The sequence below is a fragment of the Scyliorhinus torazame genome, chromosome 13 (genome assembly GCF_047496885.1).
Source record: "Scyliorhinus torazame isolate Kashiwa2021f chromosome 13, sScyTor2.1, whole genome shotgun sequence".
Lineage (NCBI taxonomy): Eukaryota > Metazoa > Chordata > Chondrichthyes > Carcharhiniformes > Scyliorhinidae > Scyliorhinus > Scyliorhinus torazame.
In genome coordinates, this window is record NC_092719.1 from 155,884,455 (window position 1) to 155,911,307 (window position 26,853).

A 26,853-nucleotide genomic window follows, 5' to 3' on the forward strand; every position below is an offset into this window, starting at 1 on the left:
TATGTTGTGTACTGGGGAGAAGAAGGAGAATTCCTTCTCCCCCGGGTGGGCGAACCTCCAGGGGTCCACCGCTCCCATCAGCTCCATAAAGTGACCGAGTTCCCTTGCCATGCTTGAGGTTTTCCCCGTTTTGGGGTTTTATCTGTCTGTCTTTGGGTCCTGTATACAGTTGAAGTCCCCACCCCATGATGAATCGATGCGTCGCTATGTCAGGGATTTCTGCCATGGTCTTCTTGATGAAGCTCGTGTCGTCCCAGTTGGGTGCATACATGTTAACTAGTACTATCGGTGCCCCATCCAGGGCCCCGCTGACCATGATATACCGTCCCCCTGGTCCGTAACTGTCTTTGTCGCCCTAAACATCGTCCTCTTGCCGATCAATATCGCCACCCCCCTGGCCCTTGTTCCATAGCAGGAATGGTAGGTTTGTCCCACCCAGCCCTTTCTTACTCGCAGTCGGTCCTGCTTTCTCCGGTGTGTCTCTTGGAGAAAGACCATGTCGGCCCTCATATTTCTTAGGTGGGTGAGGACTCTGGATCTCTTCACTGGGCCGTTGAGTCCCCTTACGTTCCAGGTGACTATCCTGGTGGGGGGCTTCTGCCTCCTCGCTCCTGTGGGATTAACAATACTTACCTGGTGGACGCGCCCCTGCCCTCCGGGGTTTCCCTTTGTTAGGGGGCCGTCCAGGATGGCCGCTGTCACTGCTCTCTCCATGTGGTTGGGTCCCTGCGCTCCAGGGTTTCCCTTTGTCCCAGGGGGACCCGACATGGCCGCCCACTGTGCGCCCGCCATGCAGGTAGTCCCCTGCACTCTGGGGTCTCCCTTCGCCCAGAGACCGTACTGGGTGGGTGCTTGCAGCGATTCCTTGTTTTGAGCCCTTGGTTGTGGCACTTTGTAGCCCAACTCCTTTTCTAGCCCTGTTTCTCCCTCCTTCGCTGTGTCACCCCTCCCCAGTCTCTCTCTTCCCCCCCCCCCCTCCCTTGTACCCCTCCTTTGTCCCTCTTTCCCCTGTTCCTGTCCCAGTTTGCTCTCCGGTCTCTGTTGAGTGGTGACCCCCCCCCTTTTTTGGGGGCGCGCTGCGGCCCTGCTTTGTTGCATGCCCCCGGCGCTAGCTTTCCCGCTAGTATGGTGGCCCCCCTCTCGGGAGTTACTGTCTCGCTTCTCCCCTGCCCGACCTCTACGGTTTTCTTCCCGCTCTTGCCCTATCCTACCCTGCACTCCTCTTGCTTGCTCTCCCTTCTCCACTACTCTCGTTCCCTCGTGCTGGGGCCTGGGCCTCCCACCTGAAGCGGTCCCTCGGGCAGTGGTCTGTTCTTAGTTCAGGGTGCGCTCGCTGTGGCCGGGGCGGGGGGGCCTGGCGTTGCCTCACCCCCCCCCCCCCCAAACACGTCGGCGTGTTGTTGCCCCCTGCCAGGGGCCCCGCATTTCTACCTTCGCTGGTGGTTTTCCAGCCCGTGTTCCTCGACAAACTTTTTTGATTCGGCAGGGGCTGTAAAGAAGTATTCTCTTTCTTGGTATGTGACCCAGAGTTTCGCTGGGTACAGCATACCAAAATGCACGTTGCTCTTGTGAAGAGCTGCTTTCGCTCTATTAAACTCGGCCCGTCTCCTGGCTAGGTCTGCCCCAATGTCCTCGTAAATTCTAATGGCATGTCCTTCCCATTTGCCGGTTCTGTTTTTCCTGGCCCAGTGTAGGATTGTTTCCCTATCTTGGTACCGGTGCAGTTTAGCTATAACTGCTCTCGGGTGTTCCCCTGCTTTGGGCTTCGGGCGCAGCGACTGGTGTGCTCTGTCCATTTCTGGTGGGCTGGGAAAGGTTTTCTTCCCCACTAAGTTGCCCAGCATCTCGGCCACGTATGCCGTGGGGTTTCTACCCTCGATCCCCTCTGGTAAGCCCACCATCCTGACATTTTGCCTCCTCGAGCGGTTTTCCTGGTCGTCCACTCTGCCCTTCAGGCTCCCCTGTGTTGTGTCCAGTCTCGCCACCTCCGTCTCCAGGGCCGTGATCAGGTTGCTCACGTCAGTCGCTGCTTTCTCCTGCTCCTTGATGGTCGTCTCTTGGGCTTCCAGTTTCTTCCCTTGGGCGTCCAATTTCTCCTCTGCTCTGCCCAGGGCCTGCTGCACCTCCGCCAGGGCCTTGGCCATTGCTGCCTGCACTGCGGCCTCTATGTCTGCCCTAGCCTCTGCCTTATTTACCTGCTGATGTTCCCTCAGCGCATCGGCAAACGCTGCCTTCCAGTTCCAGCTACCCCCTGGCCCCGGGGGAGACTGCACCTGTCTGCCCAGCTCTTTTTGATATGGCGATACATCCGTTCTGCCGCTTTGCTTGCTGATTGGCTTGTCTGAACTGGCTCCCCATTGCCCCGTCTGCCTTTGAACATAGAAGATTACAGCGCAGTACAGCCCCTTCGCCCCTCGATGTTGCGCTGACCTGTGATACCACTCTAAAGCCCATCTACACTATTCCCTTATCATCCATATGTCTATCCAATGACTATTTAAATTCCCTTAGTGTTGGCAAGTCCACTACTGTCGCAGGCCGGGCATTCTACGCCCTTACTACTCTGAGTAAAGAACCTACCTCTGACATCTGTCCTATATCTATCTCCCCTTAATTTAAAGCTATGTCCCCTCGTGCTAGACATCACCATCTAAGGAAAAAGGCTCTCACTATCCAATCCTCTGATCATCTTGTACGCCTCAATTAAGTCACCTCTTAACCTTCTTCTCTCTAACAAAAACAGCCTCAAGTCCCTCAGCCTTTCCTCATAAGATCTTCCCTCCATACCTAGCAACATTCTGGTAAATCTCCTCTGCACCCTTTCCAATGCTTCCACATCCTTCCTATAATGCGGCGACCAGAATTGCACGCAATACTCCAAATGCGGCCGCACCAGAGTTTTGTACAGCTGCAACATGACCTCATGGCGCCGAAACTCACTCCCTCTACCAATAAAAGCTAACACGCCATACGACTTCTTAACAACCCTCTCAACCTGGGTAGCAACTTTCAGGGATCTATGTACATGGACACCGAGATCTCTCTGCTCATCCACACTGCCAAGAATCTTACCATTAGCCCAGTACACCACTAGTAACTGGACTCCAGTCTGAACATTTCACATCAACCACCACCCTTTGTCTTCTTCCAGCTAGCCAATTTCTGATCCAAACTGCTAAATCACCCTGAATTCCATGCCTCCGTATTTTCTGCAGTAGCCTACCGTGGGGAACCTTATCAAACTTTTACTGAAATCCATATACACCACATCAACTGCTTTACCCTCCTCCACCTGTTTGGTCTCCTTCTCAAAGAACTCAATAAAGGTTTGTGAGGCACGACCTACCCTTCACAAAACCGTGTTGACTATCTCTAATCAAATGATTCCTTTCCAGATGATTATACATCCTATCTCTTCTAAACCTTTCCAAGATTTTGCCCACAACAAAAGTAAGGCTCACTGGTCTATAGTTACCGGGGTTGTCTCTACTTCCCTTCTTGAACAAGGGGACAACATTTGCTATCCTCCAGTCTTCTGGCACTATTCCTGTAGACAAAGATGACTTAAAGATCAAAGCCAAAGGCTCAGCAATCTCCTCCCTAGCTTCCCAGAGAATCCTAGGATAAATCTCATCCGGCCCAGGGGACTTATCTATTTTCACACTTTCCAGAATTGCTAACACCTCCTCCTTATGAACCTCAAGCCTTTCTAGTCTAGTAGCCTGAATCTCCGTATTCTCCTCGACAACATTGTCTTTTTCCTGTGTGAATACTGACACAAAATATTCATTTAGCACCTCTCCTATCTCCTCTGACTCCACGCACAACTTCCTGCTACTGTCCTTGACTGGCCCTACTCTTCCCCATGTCATTCGTTTATTCCTGACATATCTATAGAAAGCTTTAGGGTTATCCTTGATCCTACCTGCCAAAGACTTCTCATGTCCCCTCCTGGCTCTTAGCTCTCTCTTTAGGTCCTTCCTAGCTAACTTGTAACTCTTGAGCGCCCTAACTGAACCTTCATGTCTCATCTTTACATAAGCCTCCTTCTTCCTCTTGACAAGTGTTTCGACTGCTTTAGTAAACCACGGTTCCCTTGCTCGACCACTTCCTCCCTGCCTGACAGGTACATACTTATCAAGGACACGCAGTAGCTGTTCCTTGAACAAGCTCCACATTTCCATTGTGCCCATCCCCTGCAGTTTTCCTCTCCATCCAATGCATCCTAAGTCTTGCCTCATCGCATCATAATTGCCTTTCCCCCAGATATAACTCTTGCCCTGCAGTATATACCTATCCCTTTCCATCACTAAAGTAAACTTGTGGTCACTATCACCAAAGTGCTCACCTACCTCCAAATCTAACACCTGTCCTGGTTCATTACCCAGTGCCAAATCCAAAATGGCCTCGCCTCTCGTTGGCCTATCTACATACTGTGTCAGGAAACCCTCCTGCACACATTGGACAAAAACGGACCCATCTAAAGTACTCGAACTATAGCGTTTCCAGTCAATATTTGGAAAGTTAAAGTCCCCCATAACAACTACCCTGTTGCTTTCGCTCCTATCCAGAAACATCGTTGCAATCCTTTCCTCTACATTCTCTGGAACTTTTCGGAGGCCTATAGAAAACCCCTAACAGGGTGACCTCTCCTTTCCTGTTTCTAACCTCAGCCCATACTACCTCAGTAGACGAGTCCTCATCAAACGTCCTTTCTGCCACCGTAATACAGTCCTTGACTAACAATGCCACCCTTCCCCCTCTTTCACCACCTTCCCTGAGCTTACTGAAATATCTAAACCCTGGCACCTGCAACAACCATTCCTGTCCCTGCTCTATCCATGTCTCTGAAATGGCCACAACATCGAAGGTCTTTCGAAGGTTGGTGTAGACTCGATTGGCCGAATGGCCTCCCTCTGCGCCGTAGGGCTTCCATAATTCTGTGATAAGAACATAACTAGGAGCAGGAATAGGCAATTTAGCTTCTTGAGCTGATCCACTGTTCATTATGACCATGGCCAATCTCATCATGATCTCAACTCCACCGTCCTGCCCGTTCTCCGTAACCATTCAACCCATTACTAATTTAAAATGTCCAACTCCTCAAATTTACTCACTGTCCCAGCAATCCACAGCACTTGGGGTAGCAAATGCCACTGAGTCACTTGGTGCCCCTTCTCCCTCTGCTATGGCTCCCTTCTGGCATTCCCCCCCCCCCCCCCCCCCATTTATTTATTTTCTCTCCCCCCTCCCCTCCCTTTTTCTTCAACCCTCCCTTCTCTCCTTTACCACTTTATTTTTCCCTCTTTTATAAAATTCTTCTCAGGTGAACTTGCTTTGGGTGAGAACAAGAAAAGTGCAAAAAAGATTTTTTTTTAAAGGTTTAAAAGTTTTTTTTTCCAGAGTTTTGTTTTTGCAAAAGTTCTTTTTTCCTTCCTTTTCTTTCACTCACCCAGGTCCAGAGAGAGTGGCTTCTGTTCCGGAGTCCCTCTTTGTTCCTGCCTCGTGGTGGTCGCCGGGGGTGGGGACGGTCCCCGCTGCTCGATCCGGGCCGCCGCTCGTCGACCCCTGCGCTCTCCTGCTGGGGGGGGGGGGTGTCGGTCCGTCCGTCCGTCCGTCCTCTTTTCCTTCCTCCCTGCAGGTTCGGCCCCGCTTCGGTCCTGCCCTGTGCTCTGCTGCCGGGGGGGGGGGGGGAGGGGGCTGGATCGCTCCTCTCCCGAGGGCCCAGTTCCCCTGCTCCCGATTTCGCGGGAAACTTAAAAAAATAAATTTTTAAATCCGGAGGCCGCCTGAATATGCCCCGACTTCGTGGAACTGCGGGAGCCTTTTTGCTGCGACCGCTCCGCTCACGAACGCCACCCAACTCGTGCATTTTAAAGTATTGTGTGGATTACAGAGTATTTATTGTTGGGGCTATTTTATTATCAATGTGTTTTTATATTATGGATATGTTAAAAGAAAAAAGACATTTACAGAAGTAATTGTGCCTCTTGGGTCATGTGCTACATTGTAAGGATTTTAAAAATAGGCAATATATAAATGACATTACTGTCATTTAATAACCTTTCCAGCTCTCGACGTTACTGCTTGCTCATTCAAGCCGTTCGTTCATTGTAGTGTTGAGAAACCATTCAGACCTTTTGGTGTAAGCTCTGTTGACGAACTCCGCCTGCTCCTTCAACTACAACGCTAGTCCCCACCCTTTGCCATAAATTTATTCCAAAAATAAGCAACAGTTGTTACAAATTAATATTTGAGTCTAGAGAATTGGCATGTATTGCTAATTGGTAGGTAGCCTTTCAAAATGTACCTTCAAGATATTATTTGGATCCCTGATGTGAAAATCAGACTGATTAGAGTAACTATTTCCTGCATTGCAGATCTATGGCAGCAGTATTATAGGTTTGTTATTGTAGTTGGCTTGACGTCAAGGCTATCTTGAGCAAAAGTTAATCGTTTCACGGTAACACACTTTGATCTGGTTAGAAGGACTGGCTGCCTTATCTCTTCTTTCTCCTTGTTCAGATAGAGTAAGAACTTTATTACTGCACCTGTATCTGCACTGAGACACTGCTGTCCTTGAGGTAATTAGGAAGAAGTTCTGTTAGAAAAGGGAACAGTTAATCCTTTAATCTGATAGCAGAGTGAAACAGACCATACAAGTTTGAAATCTAGTCACTGATTCTGAATTTTATTGTCTAGGCCTCTTAACGATTCATTTCAGATCAGGAAGTAGTGCACAAAATACCGATTTACCTCTAGCTTTGCTATATAATTTTTTTTTAGTCAATGAAGCTCACCTCATCCATGCATCACATTTTAGTTTCCTGTAGCTTTACCATGCGTGCATTATTTATTTTCCTGTAGATTTACAATGCATGTATTAAGATGGCTGGTTTTAAATCCAGACCTGTTTGAGTAGAAAGTTTGCTCTGAATTGTGATTGGACCGAATTCTTCACAATTCATGTATAATTCCGTTGTAGACACGTGAATTTGGAAGTCTGTCCAGTGAAATGGTGTGCACTTGGGTGAAACCAATGAGGATGGGATAGACCAGGAATCTGGTCAACCTACCATTGGTGATGGGAATGGAAATAAATTCGTTGTCTTTTTTTTTTAAATTTAGAGTACCCAATCCCTTTTTTCCAATTAAGGGGCAATGTAGCATGGCCAATCCACCTATCCTGTACATAGAATCATATACTTTACAGTGCAGAAGGAGGCCATTCGGCCCATCAAGTCTGCACTGGCCCTTGGACAGAGCAGTCTACCTAGCCCCACACCTCCACTCTATCCCCGTAACTCCACCTAACATTTTTTTGGACACTAGGGCAATTTAGCATGGCCAACCCACCGAACCTGCACATCTTTGGACTGTGGGAGGAAACTGGAGCACCCGGAGGAAACCCACGCAGACACTGGGAGAACGTGCAGACTCTGCACAGACTGTAATCCAAGCGGGAAATCGAATCTGGGACCCTGGAGCTGTAAAGCAACTGTGCTAATCACTGTGTTACCGTGCTGCCGTAACCCATCTTTTTGGGTTGTGGGGTGACACCCATGCAGACACTGGGAGAATGTGCAAACTCCACACAGACAGTGACCCAAGGCCAGGATCTAATCTGGGTCCACGGCACTGTGAGGCACCACCTGGCCGCACTAGAAATTCATTGTCAGGAACCAAAACATTTTAATTTGGGAAATTATAGATTAATCCAGGAGAGTTATCATCAATTTGATAAAATTGTGATTGAATTCTTTTGAGGTCACACAGACGAGGTAGGACTTGTGGTGTGTGTATCATACCACACCTTTCAGAAGGCATCTGATAAATTATTGCGGAGGAAACATTGAGGAGATGGAAGCCTGCAGAATTGCAGGGAAAATAGCAGTATGGACAGCGAATTGGCTCGGGAAACAAAGGGTGCTGGTGGTTTCTCTGATTTGAGAGGTAGCTTGCAGTAATGCTCTCTGATCAGTTTTGGGTCCTTATGAGAATTGGCCCTGGGCTAGATTTTTGCTTCCGTGGTGGGTAGCTTGAGTTGGTAAATTTCCCAGCTTGATGATGTGGGGTGGTAACCCTATATGACATGGTTTTCACTTCAGGGAGAGAGAGATGGCTGGTGCGAGATGGAATCTGGCCTACCACCCCAGATGCAGATCCAAGGCATCCATGGGCTGCACAGTGCTGAGGTGGGATGTTGAAAAGGCGCTCTCATACCTCTATGCCAATTTAATGCCCACCCATGACCACTACCATCCTTTGCCCTTGCACTCTGCATGCCAAGTCGCCCAGTATTCACTATGGGCAGAATAACTTCAGAGCTCGTCAGTTGCCTAGACCTCATTTTCCCTTCATGGGTATTTCAGTCTACATTGATTTGTGACTCCCACACTTCGGGTTAAGATCCTTGCTACAGTGAAAATGAGGTCTGTTTGAAATTAGTACTAAGTGCCAATGGTCCAGCTGAGTTCCGGTTTCATGCCTGTGTGATTCATGAACACCCCGCTACTGGAGCATATGGGATCTAACAGAATCATGGGCGGAACTTCTGGATCCCGCTTGCCATTTTTAAATGCCTATGGAGTCTCCATGATTGTGAAAATCCGGCCCCTCGTTTCAGGTGTAAAGTTCACAGATAATACAATCTTGACAATGTCATAGATGGTGATGATCGTTGTGGGCTACAGGGTGACATAGAAATAAGATGCTGAAATGGGCACAAGCAAGTCCAATGGAGTTCGGTGCAGAGAAATGATCTCTACAAATTGCTAAAGATGGCAGAACAAGCGAATGAGTGGTGAAAAGACATAGTTTACTACAGTTTATAAATGGAGGAACAGAATATAAAAACAAATAAATGAAGCTAGAACTGCATAAATCACTGGCTAGGCCTCTGCTCGGAGTATTTTGGACAATTCTTGGCAGCATACTTTAAGGGCACAAAGGAGGTTTACTTGGATGTTGCTAGGCTTTTTGTGTTTCTGAAGAGGAACTATTTGCTAATATTTGGACTATGATGTTTTTGTTGAGTTTGTTTCAATGCTCCTCTTCAAATCTTTCCTGCAACTCATGTTTTAATCTCATTAGATTTCATCCCTTCCACAGCAGGAAAACTCTATCCAAATGTTTCCTCCTATGGGTTGGTGTCAGTTTTTGTCTGAGTACACTCCTATGAAGTGGCTAGGGATATTTTACTATGTTAAAGGTGTAATGTAAAAGTAAGCTGTTGATGTGGTCTTTTGACTTAGATTTGAGTGCCTCAAATTTATGATTTTTATCATTCCATTTAAATTGCTCAATGACCTTGCCACTCCATGTCTCTGTAATCTCCTATAGCACCACAACCTTTTCTCTACTTTATTTCACATCCTTTGAACTCTGTTCCTCTAACTTTGACCGTTTGTGCATTTACATGCTCCCTTTGCCCCACCATTGACAACTATACTGTAGACCTGTCATGTTCCAATGCTTAAAAATCCCCCCCCCCCCCCCCCCCCCCCCCCAAAACCCTGAAATTGCTCTCCTGATTACTGAATGGTGGTCTTCTGTACTGTAACGATTCTGATTCTGCTCCACTGTAATCTCCCTTTAAGACCCTCTTTTGAGTCCACTTCTAACCAATCCTTCGGTCACCCCTTCCATGAACTTGTTTTTGGCCCTGTTCATTTTCATATAGTCGCATTCTGTGAAGCACCTTTGGGTGCTATACAAATGCATGTTGCTGTTTGAGCTTAAAGAATTTGTTTGCAAAATAAAAATGGAGATGTAACTGTTCCAGCCCAAAAGATTTGCAAATTTGCTTTTGTGTGCTGATTATTTGTAAGCTACTGGTGATGGCAATCAAAATCTGCACCAATATCAGACTTGTCACAGATGATCAGCTTTCTTTCCAGACAACTATCACAGCCGGATTTCCAGTTTGCTTGAATGAAAGTAGTTTACAATGCCATTGAAATAAAAACAGTATTTGCTGAATTCTGCTGAACACAATCTGTTTTTCTTATAGAAACCTGAGCTACAACAGACTGACATCAATTGACGCCTCTGTTTTTACAGAACTATCCCACCTCCGTGAAGTGTATGTATGAAAGTTAATATCTTAGTTATATTTATAAAGGTGAATTATTAAATTTGTTTATTGTGAAAGTAACATTTAGATATTCTAGAAATTTCCAGGGGGCCATACATTGAAAATGTAATCTTTGATAGTTTTGCTATGTTAACATCCCTTCTGTCTGCTCTGCTGTTTATATGTAATTTGATTTTAAATTGAAGCAGGTTTTAACTGCTGTACATGAGCTATCTTGGTAGCTCCATGCATGCAATTACTTGCAAGCTACTGAAATAATTTCATGAGTATTTTTTAAAAGATCTGTTTACAGATTAGTTTCCAGTAACTGAAAAAAGAGTTGATCAATTAAGCAGAACTAGAAATTAGTCTGGAGGTGGGAACTTGGTTTGAAAATCAGCCAAAATTAGAGAGAGAGAGGTTTTGAAGTACTTTGCCCATTGCTGTTTGAGGAAAGCTTAATGTATTCTACCTTTTGAAAATTTACTTTTGAGAAATGAAATGCTGGAAAATATTCCAAAAATTGTGTTCTAGGGTTGAACTTGAAAATGCAAGTTGTTACTAGTTTTTATAAATCTAGAACCGGATGTTATTAAGAGAATTTTGTTACTTTGAGCCTGGAATATTTCGGTGCCCTGGCTTACTTTTTGACGTTACAATTTTGTTAAATTGCCGTCTGCATATTTTGAGTCTGTATATTTTTGGGCCTGTGTAACTCCACTCAGCTACTTTTTTGTTACCTTTCTCTGGCACCATTTGTCCTATGCCCACCACCACTACCAGCACCCCATTATCGATATTTTGCATTTAATAAATATTACAGGAAAAAAAAATCACATTTCTGAATTTGCTGCTGTTGAATGGGTACTGCTATTCAATCTAAGTAATGCATTTTTTGAACCCTTATTTGAAAGTATATAGGAAAAAATGCTGATGATTTGGAGCAGGAATGTTATGAAATAGCAGTGAAGTAGAGTTGTATATTACAGATTCCTTATTTGGGTAATACTTGTACAGTGAAAGGTATAAAATGGGAGCAATATCATGGGTTTTGTTTATTTTCTCTTACAGGCGACTTGATCATAATGAGTTGACTACAATTCCTGAGATAGGATCTGCTTCAGCCCACCTTGTGCTTCTCTATTTGTGAGTTATTTCCAACACTTCATCGGTGCTCAGTATGTTTTGAGGTCCTGTTTCTAAGTTAATTTATAACTTCTTTGCAACATACTAAAGTTTTATTTTTTAAGTATATTTATATTAGAATTTTTCCATTTACAAACAATCAACACTCCCTCAACGGGTGCAATGCAGTGTGATCAATGTCAGGAGGAAACCAATGTAGTTGGTTTAATAAACTGGGAGCTTCCACATATACAAAATGTAGAGAGGGCAAGTAATAGGAGGGGGGGGGGAGAGAAAAGGATAAAGTCACGAAAACATGACAAAATGGTGCTCATCTGTGCATTTAGTATATTAGCGGTGGAATGGAAAACCTTGTAGGAGTAAGTCAGACACTATAGAACCTGAGTATTTGCGATATGGGCGTCGTAGTTTTGGAATGCATCCAATTTGGATTGAAGTATACGGATTAAAAATTCCATTGCGATGCAATGCACAATAATATTTGCAAATTCTGAACAGAAGGAGGCTAATCGCTAATCCATGAACAAAAGATATTCCTCCATGCTGTAAATGTACAGCAATTATCTTTTTACCTGGAAGCCCCAGAACCAAGAACAAAGAATCAAACTTCTAAAGGCCATAACAAATGTCATCTCAAGCTCTTTAAATATGCCCAACCAGTAAGATTGAATTTTGACACCGGACCAGACACAATGTATAGCCTCCTCTCGCTACTTTACATTTTTGACACAGTAAGGATATAGCAGGATCTACCTGTGTCTTAAGGTTGGTGCAAGAGGTGAAATATGTTAATTGGGTCTCCTTCATTCTATTTCAGACTGAGATTCTATTAGCTTTTTTCTCAGATAGTGCCCCAGGTCTCCTTATCCATATTCACTGCAAGATCTTATTTCTCAAGACCAGAGTCTCTAGCACAATGTACAGGATCTAGAACATAATGTGTCGTGAAACTTGCTAATTAATTGCTTTGGTTCCATTGATAACCGGGTGTTTTCCCCCCGGGAAGACGCTAGCATCATGTTGCAGAGATGTCTTATTAAAAATAAAATCTCCCAAGTTGTGGAGAAGTGTATCGGGATGTCCTATTGTTTATTTTTAATAAACATTTTATTGAAGTATTTATGTTTTTACAACGACAACAAAGTAAACTATGTACATGAATTTATAAACATAGTGCATAAACGGTCTTCCTCCCTTACAGGTCCCGCCTTTACTAACCTCCTACTCTAAACTAAGCTAAACGCCCCCCCCCCCCCCCCTTTCTGCTGACTATTAATTTGCTGCAAAGAAGTCGACGAATGGCTACCACCTCCGGGCGAACCCTAACATTGACCCTCTCAAGGCGAACTTGATTTTCTCCAAGCAGAGAAAGCTAACCATGTCAGATAGCCAGCCCTCCGACTTCGGGGGCTTTGAGTCCCTCCAAGCTAATAATATCCGTCTCCAGGCTACCAGGGAAGCAAAGGCCAGAACGTCTGCCTCTTTCTCCTCTTGGATTCCCGGATCTTCCGACACTCCAAAAATCGCTACCTCTGGACTCATCGCCACCCTTGTTTTTAAACCGTGGAAATGACATCTGCAAACCCCTGCCAGAATCCTCTGAGCTTTGGGCATGTCCAGAACATGTGGACATGGTTCGCTGGCTCTCCCGCGCACCTTGCTCCCCTTTCTTCCACCCCAAAGAACCTGCTCATCTGGGCCACTGTCATTTGAGCCCGGTGAACGACCTTGAATTGTATCAGGCTGAGCCTGGCACATGTTGTGGACGCGTTGACTCTACTCAACGCGTCCGCCCTGAGACCATCCTCTAGTTCTCTTCCCACGCGCTTCAGCTCCTCCGTCTGCGTCCCCTCTGACCCCATGAGTTCCTTGTAGATGTCAGAGACCCTCCCTCTTCCCTTCCACACTCTGGAAACTACGCTGTCCTTTATCCCCCTTGGTGGTAGGAGCGGGAAGGTTGAAACCTGCCTACGTAGGAAGTCCCGCACCTGCAGGTACCTATATTCGTTTCCCCTCGCCAATTCAAATTTCTCCTCCAGCTCCCTCAGGCTAGGAAAGCTCCCCTCTATAAACATCCCCCATCCTCTCAATCTCTGCTATCTCCGAAACCTTCCATCCATCCTTCCCGGGGCAAACCGGTGATTATTACAAATTGGAGACCACACCGATGCTCCCTCTGCTCCCACATGCCTCCCCCATTGCCCCCAGACCCTCGGGGCCGCCACCACCACGGGGCTGGTGGAGTACTGTGACAGCGGGAATGGCAGAGGCGCTGTTAACAATGCCCCCAAGCTGGTGTCCTTGCATGAAACCGCCTCTACTCGCTCCCATACTGACCCTCCTCCCACCACCCACTTCCTGATCATGGCTACATTCGCCGCCCAATAGTAATTACTGAAGTTCGGCAGTGCCAGCCCCCCGCCCCGGCTCCGCTCAAGCATCCCCTCTTTTACTCGCTGGGTCTTACCCGCCCATACAAAGCCAGTAATGACCTTGTTGACCCGTTTAAAAAAGGACCGCGTAATAAAGATGGGGAGACACAAACACAAACAGGAATCGCGGGAGGACTGTCATTTTCACTGTCTGTGTCCCACCTCTAAAAATCGTCCTTCATTTGGTCTACTAGTCGGGCCAGATTTAGCTTGTGCAACCTTTCCCATTCCCGCGCCACTTGGTTGCCTAGGTACCGAAAGCTTCCACCTACCACTAAACGGCAGCTCCCCCAATCCCCCTTGCCTGGACCGTACACATCTCACTTTTCCCCATATTTAGTTTACATCCCGAAAACCGGCCAAATTCCCCCAGAATCCTCATGATTTCTTCCATCCCCTCTAATGGGTCCGATACATACAGGAGCAGGTCGTCTGCGTAAAGTGAGACACTTGTGTTCCACTCACTTCTTCTCTTCTCTTTCCCCCCCCCCCCCCCCCCCCCCCCCCCCCCCCCCCCCACCCCCCCCGAGGGTCTCAGAGCAATTAATATTCCCATTCTATTTGATCAAAAGCCTTCTCTGCATCCATTGCGACCCTACCTCCACCTCCCTACCTTCGGGGGCGTCATGATCACATTTAACAACTTTCTTACATTGGCCACCAACTGCCTTCCCTTAACAAACCCCGTCTGGTCCTCCCCAATAATGTCCAGAACACACACCTCAATCCTAGAGGACAAGATTTTGGCCAGCAGTTTGCCGTCCACATTCAATAGGGTTATCGGTCTGTAGGACCCATACAGCTCTGGGTCCTTGTCCCGCTTCAGGATCAATGCAATCATGGCCTGTGACGTCGGAGGAGGAAGCGCCCCACGCTCCCTTGCCTTACTGAATATCCTCATCAACAGCGGTCCCAATATCCCAGAGAACGTTTTATAGAACTCCACTGGGTACCCGTCCGGCCCCGGGACTTTACCCGACTGCATGGCCTTCAGACCCTCCGCTATCTCTTCCAACCCGATCGGGGGCCCGAGCCCTTCTACCAGCCCCCCATCCACCTTCGGGAAATTCAGCGCCCATAAGAAGTGACTCATCTCCTCCGACCCAGCTGGGGTTCCGACCCAAACAGCCTACTGTAAAACTCCTTAAACGCCTTATTCACCCCTGCTGAGTCTCTAAGCAGGTCCCCGTCCTTTACATTCCCTATCTCCTTGGCTGCCTTTTTCTTTCTAAGCTGCTGTGCAAGCATTCTGTTGGCCTTCTCTCCATGCTCCTAAATCGCCCCCCTTGCCTTTCTCAGCTGCTCTATTGCCCTCCCTGTGGTTAACAAGCCAAACTCAATCAGTAGCGTCCGCCGTTCCCTTAAAAGCCCTGCCTCTGGGGTCTCCGCATACCTCCTGTTGACCTGTAATATCTCCTTTACCAGTCAGTCTGTCTCTGCCCTGTCTATCTTCTCCCTGTGGACCCGTATTGAGATCAGCTCCCCTCTAACCACCGCCTTCAGTGCCTCCCAGACCACCTCTGCTGAAACTTCCCCCATGTCGTTGACTTCCAGGTAGTTCTGAATACATTTCCTCAACCGCCCGCACACCTCTTCGTCAGCTAAAAGTCCTACGTCCAGTCTCCAGTGTGGGCGCTGGCTACTGTCCTTGCTAACCTGTAGGTCAACACAGTGTGTGCATGATCTGAGATTGTAATCGCCGAGTACCCCATGTCCACCACCCCCGTCAGTAGAGCCCTGCTCAAAATTTAAAAAAAATCAATCCAGGAGTACACTTTATGCACGCGTGAGTAGAAGGAGAACTCCTTCACTCTCGGCTGCCCAAATCTCCATGCCCACCCCCACCATGACCAACTTCTGCAAATCTAGGTCTGATTCCCCAGCATCCTCTTTATAAACTCCACATCACCCCAATTTGGCGCAATTCACATTTACTAGTACCACCTGCACCCCTTCCAGCTTCCCACTGACCATAATGTACCGGCCTCCCACATCCGTAACTATTCTTCCCGCCTCAAACGCCATTCGCTTATTAATCAGGATTACGACCCCTCTAGTCTTCGAGTCCAGCCCCGAGTGAAAAACATGTCCGACCCATCCGTTCCTTAATCTGATCTGACCTACTCTAAGGTGCGTCTCCTGTAGCATTACCACGTCCGCTTTCAGTCCTCTCAGATGGGCGAACACGCGTGCCCTCTTAACCGGCCCATTTAGCCCTCGTACATTCCAGGTGATCAGCCTAGTTGGGGGGCTCATCGCCCCCACCCCCTTCGCCGATCAGCCATTACCTTTCTTGGGCCAGTCTCCAGCCCGCGCCCCACGCCTCCACTGGCCCGCCTCCAGGCAGACTCCGCTCCCGACCTCCTCTCTGTCCCTCAGCAAAAGTCCCTCCCTCGTCAACCCCTCCTTCCAAGTAACAGCACAATGTTGTGCAACCCCTTCGATAAGCCTAACATCTGCTCACCCCCACTGCTCTTCCGTGAGCTAGCCCGCCCAGCTAGCTTGGTGGCCCCTGGCGCCAGACATTCTCCCACCTACTGTCCCCCCCCCCCCCCCCCCCCCTTCCGCTCATACACACACATTCAAACGATAAACCAGTCCCAACCCAATTGCCCTAGAAAAAAACCTATAAATAAAGAAAAGATCAAACGGAAGATCCAGCATCTACCAAACACCCCTCCATCCCCCATGAACGTGAACGTTGCAGCAAAGTTCACAGTCCATCGCTTCCTCCGATGACTCGAAATAAAAATGTTGCTCCTCGTATGAGACCCAGAGACGGGCAGTCCAAACTTCACCTTTTTCTTAAAAAGGGGTCGACTTTATCTGGTTGAACCCCTCTCTTCTCCTGTCCACCTCTGCACTCGGGGCCTGATAGATCCGCAGGATACTGTTCTCTCATTTACAGCTCAGTGTCCGCCTGGCGCACTGTAAAATACGCTCCTTGTCCAAGTACCTGTGGAATCTCACCACCATTGCCCTCGGGGGTGGGGTGTTGTGACTTTGTGACTTCTCTACTTTCTGGATCGCCCGATCTTGGGCGTCCAATCTGAGATCCAGCCGTGCAATTGATTCTTTAATCGGGTCCAAGCAGTCCCGCTTCTGCTTGGTGAAGCCCTCCTGGATAAATTGCATCAGCTGCTCCGTTGACCGCTGGATCGACAAGCCAGGTCTCTGGTCATCCGCCATGCTTTCTCCCGCTGCAGCTTCAGTCCAAGCCTTCTCTGTTCGTCTGTTTCTTCCTTTGCAAGCACTTCTAGTCCGCCTCTCCATGCACCGATGTGGGAATCCAATCGACAATTGTCTCTACCATCAATTTTCCAAATCAAGTCTGGTAAAAAAAATAGGGGGAAAAAGGTCCAGAGGTCCGACCCGAGCGGGAGCCACCAAATGTGCGACATACTCCTTCATACCTGCCACTGGAATTCCGGGATGTCCTATTGTTCAGATAGTTGCTCAAAGGATAACCAGGAAGCATCTCAAAATATGTCCACTCGCCTAATTAATCCCCATATCCTTCTAAATATCAAAACCATGGTCTATAAGACCCGGTGGGCCTTAAATGGAAGTCCTTACCATTTTTAAGGATAAAACTCGCTCTTGGTGTTTATTGTTAAATCATCCCTGTCAGAATTAAAAGTATGAAATAAGAATCGGGAAGGAATTATAATGACAAGGGGTAGAGTCCAAATTATGCAGTGAACTGCAGCCAGTTGATCCAAATTATTGCCTTCGATGGCGTTCACAAAAGCCTAGGCTTTAGCCGGATTGTTGAACGTCTTTATAAAGTTGTCGGATGTCGCCCTCTGTGTAGCAGGATATAGTACAGCATATTGCACTCTTCGGCCTTCAGGCAGCTTCTAACTTTATCAAACCCCATGCGTCTCTGATGTATCGCCATTGAGAAATTTTGGGGGTAAAAAAGATCTTCGCTCCTTCATCGAGCAAGGTCCCATTACATCTAGCTGCTTCCAATACTCTTTGGCAGTCCTTGAAGTTATGAAAATTGATAATTAAAGGTCGGGGCCATTAGTTGTCCCTAGGCCTCAGACAGGATACGATGTGCCCTTTTGTTTCTAAATGTAGATGTGGTAGCCAACTCTCAAAGAATTTAACTGGGAGATTACCTGCAGCTCCTCTAGCAAACTGACAATCTGGACATTCTTCCTTCGGCCTCAGTTTTCCAGGTTGTCAAGGAATTCTGGCATAATGTGCAGCTGTGTTTCCAAGGATTGTAAGCGTCCCTCTCCCGAGGAAGTTGGCTGGACAGCTGGTTTGTGATGCAGAGCAAGACCAATAGTGCGGGTTCAATTCCCGTACCGGCTGAGATTATTCAAGCCTTCTCAGCCTTGCCCCTTGTCAGAGGTGTGGTGATTCTCGCGTTAAATCACCACCAGTCAGTTCTCCCCCTCAAAGGGGAAAGTAGCCAATTGTCATCTTGGACAATGGCAAGCTTATTTACCAGTTCAGCCCAGCAGGGTGGTTGAATTTTTACTTGTATTTTGTAATTTGTGGTTATTTTTGGATTCAGTTGGTGTTTTTGAATTTGGTGAAATACTTTATTGTCACAAGTTTACGTTACCCTCTCTCCCTCCCTCTCTCTCCCCCTCCCTCCCTCTCCAAAATCTGAGAATAAGCCTGTCGCAGACGAAATGATAGCCATGTCTGTCAGTATCTGTGCTGGTAGACAGTGTATATATTGGGCATAATTTTTAGCTGTGCCCAACAGAGCCCTTGTAGTTATACAATTATTGGTCAAGCTTTCTTCATATTTGCATTAAGATGTGACTTCAGTTAAACTAACACCCATGTAGGTGTGCTAATCTCCTCTGCTCACCTGTATTTACTTTTGAAAAGTTTAATTAAATCAACAAGCCAGCAAAGACAACTTGGCATAATAAGCCTATTGATAAAAAATGCTGATGATGCAATTTTCAAATCAGATTTATCTTGGCTTAGTTTCTTAGTTTCTGCAGCAAAACTGCCAAGAACCCTGCCTGGTTTAACCTTTTAGTGACTGATTGCAGAATGGAAAGTGTATTCCTTTCTCTGAAGAGCATTCAGTTATTCAGATTTGTCCACAGAGTTTCTTCCCTGAGCGTTTCTAAAAAACTGTTCTCTAGGTTATACAATTTTTAGGGTGATGTGGAGATGCCGGCGTTGGACTGGGGTGAGCACAGTACGAAGTCTTACAACACCAGGTTAAAGTCCAACAGGTTTGTTTCGATGTCACTAGCTTTCGGGTAGTGACAAGTGTAAATTTTTAGGGTAGAGAAGTACAACTTTTAACACTTCAACCAGCAGCTCTCACAATCCGATACTTTCATGTTGGGTAAAGAATGTCCAGAGTCAGTGAAGTTCCTTTACACTCTTTCCCACAATTTACCTCTGTTCCACTCAAGATTATCATCTGCTGAGCACAAGTCTTTTTCAAACAGTTCTTGAAACAATGGGTGATTGGCTCCCGCGTTTTGTGGAAGTTCTTTTCCGGCCCCCAGAACACCCGTTTAGTTTTCTCCATTTGGAGAAATTACGACAGGTCGGACAGCCAGTCTGCAGCTTTGAGTGGTGCTGCTGATCGCCAGCCAAGCAGGATTCCCCATCAGGTGATTAGGGAGGCAAGGGTGTCGGCTCTCCTCCCTTTAAAGAGATGGGACTGTTGTGATACCCTGAAGATGGCCACTCTCGTGCATGGCTCCACCCTCATTCCTGCCTCTTTGGCACTGTTCATACTTGTCCTCCACCTCTGGGAAGGATCTGCTCATTCGGGGTCTGGTTAAGTGAGCTCTGTGCACCACTTTCAGCTGCATTAGACTTAGCCTTGTGCGTGGAGGTGGAGTTGACCCTGTGCAGTGCTTCGCTCCAAAGTCCCCACCTTATTTCAGACCCTAGGTCTTCCTCCCACTTTTACCATGTTTCGTCCAGTGGTGTGTGTGCCCTTCCCAGTAGGCGCCCATACAGGTTGCTGCAGTTTCCCCTCCCTAGGATGTCCACGTTTAGTAGGCCCTCTAATAGCGATTGTTGCGATGGTCATGGGGTGGTGGGTATGTTCTTGTTTCCCTACTCGAGAAGAAGTTTTTGACCTGCATGTATCTTTCCTCCTTTCAGCTAGAACTTCTCTGTTGTCTGTGTAAAAGTCCCTAACTGTCAATATTCCCCTCCCCGTCCTGTCTCCACCTTTTGAAGGTGGCATCCATTTTGGCTGACACAAACCCGTGGTTGTTGCAGATGGGGGCCTTAATGGACATTTCGGTTAAATCAAAGTTGTGTCATAGCTGGTTCCCGCCATGGGTCCGCTGCATCTGCTCCAGGAATATGCCAAATTCTTTTGTCATGTTAGATGTCCTGTTTTGGGGTTCGACCTGTTTGTCCATGGGTCCTGTACATATTTAAAGTCTCCAAACACACACACACACCCCTATTCTGAATCTGACACTACTCTGTGGCGTAACATCCCACCATGTGGGACATGCTCTCACTCGACATAGGAAACCGTAAGTTACTGACTATTTTTTTCCTTTTTATACATTTAGAGTACCCAATTCATTTTTGCCAATTAAGGGCCAATTAGCACGGCCAATCCACCTACCCTGGGACGAAACCCACGCAAACACTGGGAGAATGTGCAAACTCTACATGGACAGTGACCCAGAGCCGGGATTGAACCTGGGACCTCGGCGCCGTGAGACAGCAGTGCTAGCCACTGTGCCACCGTACTGCCCGTTACTGACTATTCTAATTAAGCTATAATGAAACTTGCAGAAGTTGCTTGTACTTGATGCAATGCAGCTGATTTCATTAGTTCGCAAGTTGACTTTAAAGATTGAATGTGCAGAAGACTGCCATACAGTTAAACAGCACATTCTTTGCATGCTTTCATACAAACAAAATTGTGCAAGTTGAGAATTGTGATTTTTCGGGAAGGTCTTGGGTTGTAGTTGCTGTATTTTGCAGGGAATGCTCAGTTAAAGCAGTTAAAAAGTTCATTGATTCTATTTTGACAAGTGAAAGAATTTGAATAGTTTGAAATTTCATCTTGTATTCAAAATCCTATTGCTAGGCTGTTAATGTTCATGATAAATTATTCTGTTAGCATTTTTCACAGGAAAAAAAACCCTAATTCTCAATCCATTTGACTTTTTCCTATTGAAATAAACTTGTTTTGAAATTGCATCCTAAATTTAAGAAAATCTCGGAATTGCTAAATAATAGTACTTCTAGCTAGAAGACTGCCATTTGAAGTCCAGCTCTTTATTTGAATCTGTTTACCGTTATTGGACAAGATTCTTTATTCTGTACTGACATGATAGATGATGCGTTTCATCTTGGAGAGTATGAGAAACTGAAGGAAACCATTAATTTCTTGACCAATGGTCACATGATTGTCTTCAAAGTTTTTTTGGTGACAGAGAAACTGTGGTGACGAATGACCAGCTGTTCAGTAAGTGAAGTTATTCCTAATGCAATTAGCCGTTTGGTACAGAACGGGAGTATAGCTGAAAAATACATTTTGTCAAAGCTTTTTGCGTTGCACTCCATCAGGACAATTGCAAGAATACCGATGTCAAGGACAACTTTATGCTGTGTGAGAATAGTGTGGATTGTTCGACAACTGGAATCTGATATAGGAGATGTTGCCATGGAGAATGCACCAGTTAATGGTGACTGACAGTTAATCCTAAACATTGTTTGAAAATTTAAGCCAAGCAGCTTGATTCAGGTCAAGGCATTTCTCTGAGGAATTAGCCAGTGGTGAATGGTTATCACTTGTATAGCTGAAACAGGTGTAATATTATTTCTGTCTGCAAAGAACAGGGCCCTATGTAGTAATGTAGCTGCCAGCACCGCACTGTGAACCTGACGGATGATCATAGTTAGTATTAGTAGCACACTGAGGATCAATTAGCAAATGTCAAATCACAGAATCTTGGAACTAAATATTATGGGGTATATTACTTTTTGTAAGGACAGGCAAGAAGAAAAGAGTGGTGGGGTAACTTTGTTGGTACGAGATGGAATAAGTGCGATAGCAAGAAATGATATTGGATCAGAGGCGTAGAATCCAAATGGGTGGAGGTAAGAAATAAAAATGGGAAGAAGACACTGGTGGGAGTAGTCTACAAGCCCCCTAACAGTAGCTATACTGTAAAATGAAGAATAAAACAGGAGATAATGAGTGCATGTAAAGAAGGTAGTACATCAATCATGTGTGACATTAATCTTTGTGGATTGGGAAAATTAAATTGGTAGATGTAAGCACGGGGAAGAATTCATTAGTATATTTGAGACCGTTTCCCAGAACAATATGTTGTGATCTAACCAGGGTTCATGCGATTTTGGATCTGGTAATATGTAATGAGGCCGATTTTAGTAAACTACCTCAGAATAAAGTTTCCATGGGAAACAGTGACCATAACATGCGAATGAGAAATCGGAGTCGGAAACAACTGTTGAACTTCATTACAAAGGAATGAGGACAAAATTAGTTGGAGTGGACTTGGAAAGAAGTTTAGCAGAAAAGATGGTTGATCAGGCAATGGCAGATGTTCATGACTCACAACAAAGATATATCCCAGTGAGGAAGAAGGATTCTAGGAAGGGGATAAACTAACCATCTTTAAACAATGTTTATGGATAATTTTAAACTGAATGACTGGGTAAGGACCACATATTTTCTTCCTTAAAGCAACCAGATGGGGTTTTCCAACAGTCAATTATATTTTTTCTAGGTCACCATTGCTAGCTTTCAATTTCAGATTTTAAAAATAATTGAATTTAAATTCCACAAACTGCTATGGTGGGATTTGAACCCTTTTTCTGAGAGAATTAGCTGTTGCCCCTAGATTGCTAGTACAGACATTGCCATTATGCCACCATCTCCACTTAGCTGTAGAAAGGAAGAATAAACAGTTACAATGGTGCAACATGTTCATTGATTTGACTTGCACAATCTGTTTTTTCTTCAATACACAAGGCAAATAAAAAACAGTTTGCAAGTGGCATTAACATGCTCCCAATTTTTTTCCCCCCTTGCAGCTACACATGGAAACAGTGTTCCTGCATCCAGCCTATTGAGCCCACATATAGATTCGGAAGTCTTTATCATCCTTCACAGTATCATCTTTGACTTTGGGCAACGATCCACTCCAAAGCAATAAGGCTGTGAATATAAATCAGTTCAATATTAGCACCTTCTAAGTACCACAGTATTGCAACTAAATAGATGGTATCCTGGGAATTGAGCATACACCTGTAAGCAACTGCCAAGGAAGGGAATCTGAGATCTGGTGTGATGGAGAGTGGGAGGCGAAGCTCTGAATGACCACTTTGTTTTCCTCATCCATCCTTGTTGATCATTCACCATTGCCTTTTCGGCAATTTCACAGTAGTATTTTTTTTTTTTTAACTCTCTTTTCACTGATGTCTGATGTTGGAAAAGAATTGATCAACCCCAGGTAATGCACCCTCACAGAAATATTTTTGTCATACTGCTATGAAGACTTTTATGATTTGGGAAGATTCTTTGTGCATGTGTGAAAGTATTGGTAGTAATGACACTAATCTATTTGGCTTACTGGACCATACTGGATACAGCCACACATTGTGCATAAGTTCATTTAAATTTGGCACCGGTTGATCAATCTGAAAATTAATCTATATCTGCAGCTAATGGTGAAAGGTTAGTTCTGCTTGCACTATAAAAAGCTGTGACATTTTCTTTGCGTGCTTTGTAACCACCATTTCCAGCTGGTGATTGTCTTGTTGGTATGAGGAACAGTCTGAAATGACACCTCATTAGTATTCCTTAATATCCTTTGCGCAGCACTTTACTGTTACGCATATTATTTGGTGCATTTCTGTGAGGGGTAGGGGAGAAGGAGAAAATAAGGCAGAATTCACCAAATGGTGAATGATAACCTTGGTATCTCTGAAGAATTGTTGCAAAAACTTTAAGTGAACTCAACAATTGCTTTTGAAAGAGATGTCTAATGAAGAAAAATAATTTTGAGTGATGCTAAGGTAGCAATAAGAAAAGCTTCTTCCCATGCTGTTTTAAAAAAGCTGAGTTTTTAACAATAGTTTAATCAATTATCCTTGTCGATTACCTTTTTTTAAATATAAAATTATATCCGGACTTTGAGGATTAAATTTTGTTTATTGGAGGTAATTTCCAGAATCCTGAGATAGATTGGGTGATGGGGCATATCTCCTCATGCAATAATGTTATGACAAGTGTACAGCTGGCTTTAATGATTTGTTGCATTTTATTTGGTGCTGCTGTATTGAATGCAGACAAAAAGCGAAGTTGAGACTACAGTTAGTGTGAAATTTCACAGAAATAGCACAATAAATAGAGTACAGGTGGGTACACTGCCAAATGTGGTGGGAGTTTGCTGAGTCCAGTGTTGTGACCGAGTCTCAATCCAATGCTGTGCGGACTGCTGTGTGTCAGTGCTTTTTAATCTACATAATCTATTAGTACATTTTGCCACTAATTTGAGCAGCGATTTTTCATTTGTGAAATAGCCCTTCCAGTTTAGAGAGTTATTTACATTGTATCCTTCACTCTTGGGTGGAATGGGCCTCAACTGTTTTTGTTGTAATAACTGTTTATTAAAAATGCTATGCTTTCATACATCTGGTAAGACTATTTGTCTTGCAGATTTGAGATCTTCCTGCTCCAATTCGTGGACTCGTTGACATTAGAACAGGGCACATCTTGAGATTGAAGATCAACAACAGTGATTAACTGGAGTAGTTTTAAGAATGTGCTGACCTGAAACGTTTCACACGATTGAAGTCCTTCAATTTTTTTCCTTTCTCCTTCAGTAATTTTGAGAAACACTTGTGTCTGTTAATTAAGACATTTATATAATCAGCATAGATGTTTTTGACAAAGCTTCAACTAAAGATTATTGATGGTTTTCCTTCATTTGAAATGTTTAATCATTTTAATATTTATAACTCTTTGGTAATATGTCATCCTCCAATGGGATTAAACCCATCTCCTCTGATTCTGTTTGGTGCTGTATGATTTCTGTTTATTTACATTATTCAACAAGATTTCAAGGTCTTTTAGATTCATCCTTGAACAAATATTAAGTTGAAACTCTAGTGTTTTAATTTTGACAGTAAATATTAATTCATCCATTCATGGGTTTAGTTTGTTCTGTAGGCTGTGTAAGTATTGAAGAAAGTAGGCTTAGTATTTGATTTAAATTTGCTTGATTCTAAAACCGGGAAGTTACAAGGTTATCTATCGCTGCCAAATACCATTGGCGTTTATGGAAATTGAGATGATTCCCTCTTGCGAGTCCGCCTAAGAAGTCAGCATAATTTCTTGAGAATTAGATAATGCTGGAATCTTGGTTCTATTCATCCAACTCTCCCTTTTGATCTTGGCTCCCTCCAGCTAGATTCTATTTGACATGGCCTTCTTCAGTGATATCATATTCTTTGTATGTTTCTTACGCAAATTGTTTCTTATGCAAATTGTTCTGAAGTGCAGAAGCAAGTGAGAGATTAAGGAAATATACCAAATTTAAGTAGTGTAATTGCTTAAAAGGGATTAGCAAATATAAATCAAAAATGTACATGACATTTATGAAGTTATAGGACAATGGGCAAGAGAAGGGGAGAGGGGGAAGCAGAAAGAAACCCCCGACGACGAAACTCGGCCCAACTCTACCCAGAGAGACCCTCCCAGCGACCCGACACGGAGAGACCGCCCAGCAATCCGACCTACCTGGAGATGGAAGAAAGAAAAATCCACGTGGAGGACCGACCGGGCCTACTTAAAGACCCGACCCCAGGAGCGCCCAGGGAGCGAACAGACCACGGGACTCAGCCCAACCTGCCTCAGGAAGCCCCTGCCCAGGACCCTCTAAATGGCAGAGACCCCCCGCAAGGACCCGAACACGCTGCAAGGTATTCCCGTGCCCGCAGAACGCCGGGACCATCCGGATCGCAAACATGCCCCTCTAGCAAACCCTCTATCTCAACCAGTGCCCGGGACCCTGCCTGATGCGACCCCGGAAATGTAACCAGCACCCTGGACCCTGCCAGCGCCCTGGACCCCGCCAGTTGCAACCACCTACCTTCCACAAGGTCAGACTTCTCCCATCGGATCCCAGGATCATCCAGCCGCAGCTGCCAACCGAGGAAGCGAGGGAAACGCGGCGGTCTGCAGGTTAGACTTTCAAGACCTCTCTTCCTGGCAAACGTCCAAGCGATCGAAAACAAACTGGATGAACTTATTGCTGGATGGACTTACCTCTCAGAGGGAACATAGAACATTACACGCAGTACAGGCCATTCGGCCCTCAATGTTGTGCCGACCTGTGAAACCACTCTAAAGCCCATCTACACTATTCCCTTATCGTCCATATGTCTATCCAATGACCATTTGAATGCCCTTAGTGTTGGCGAGTCCACTACTGTTGCAGGCAGGTCATTCCATGCCCTCACTACTCTCTGAGTAAAGAACCTACGTCTGACATCTGTCCTATATCTATCTCCCCTCAATTTAAAGCTATGGTCCCTCGTGCTAGACATCACCATCCGAGGAAAAAGGCTCTCACTGTCCACCCTATCCAATCCTCTGATCATCTTGTATGCCTCAATTAAGTCACCTCTTAACCTTCGTCTCTCTAACGAAAACAGCCTCAAGTCACACAGCCTTTCCTCATATGATCTTCCCTCCATACCAGGCAACATTCTGGTTAATCTCCTCTGCACCCTTTCCAATGCTTCCACATCCTTCCTATAATGCGGCGACCAGAATTGCACGCAATACTCCAAATGCGGCCGCACCAGAGTTTGTACAGCTGCAACATGACCTCATGGCTCCGAAACGCAATCCCTCTACCAATAAAAGCTAACACACCATACTTAACAACCCTCTCAACCTGAGTGGCAACTTTCAGGGATCTATGTACATGGACACCGAGATCTCTCTGCTCATCCACACTGCCAAGAATCTTACCATTAGCCCAGTAATCTGTCTTCCTGTTATTCCTTCCAAAATGAATCACCTCACACTTTTCTGCATTAAACTCCATTTGCCATCTCTCAGCCCAGCGCTGCAGCTTATCTATGTCCCTCTGTAACTTGTAACATCCTTCCGCACTGTCCACAACTCCACCGACTTGTGTCATCTGCAAATTTACTCACCCATCCTTCTACGCCCTCCTCCAGGTC

At 45.5% G+C, this 26,853-nt stretch overlaps 1 protein-coding gene and 1 long non-coding RNA gene across 6 annotated transcripts in view; one reads left to right on the top strand and one right to left on the bottom strand.

The window, feature by feature from the left end:
• LOC140388328 (uncharacterized) overlaps positions 1 to 5,829 on the bottom strand; it is a 49,860-nt gene extending 44,031 nt beyond the window's left edge. The window contains exon 1 of one of the 4 annotated variants that reach the window (XR_011934142.1): positions 5,453 to 5,829. This is a non-coding gene — a long non-coding RNA (uncharacterized lncRNA). The remainder of the gene's footprint in view (positions 1 to 5,452) is intronic. The other 3 variants (XR_011934144.1, XR_011934145.1, XR_011934143.1) reach the window with 3 other exon arrangements.
• The window catches only part of lrig1 (leucine-rich repeats and immunoglobulin-like domains 1), a 186,710-nt gene that overhangs the window by 59,364 nt on the left and 100,493 nt on the right, over positions 1 to 26,853 (top strand). Inside the window, exons 1-3 of one of the 2 annotated variants that reach the window (XM_072472310.1) lie at positions 5,731 to 5,878; positions 10,013 to 10,084; positions 11,147 to 11,221. In XM_072472310.1, the coding sequence (XP_072328411.1) occupies positions 5,796 to 5,878; positions 10,013 to 10,084; positions 11,147 to 11,221 (230 nt within the window). In that variant the 5' untranslated portion in view covers positions 5,731 to 5,795. Of the gene's footprint in view, positions 1 to 5,730; positions 5,879 to 10,012; positions 10,085 to 11,146; positions 11,222 to 26,853 lie in introns of those variants that run through there. The other variant, XM_072472309.1, reaches the window with a different exon arrangement.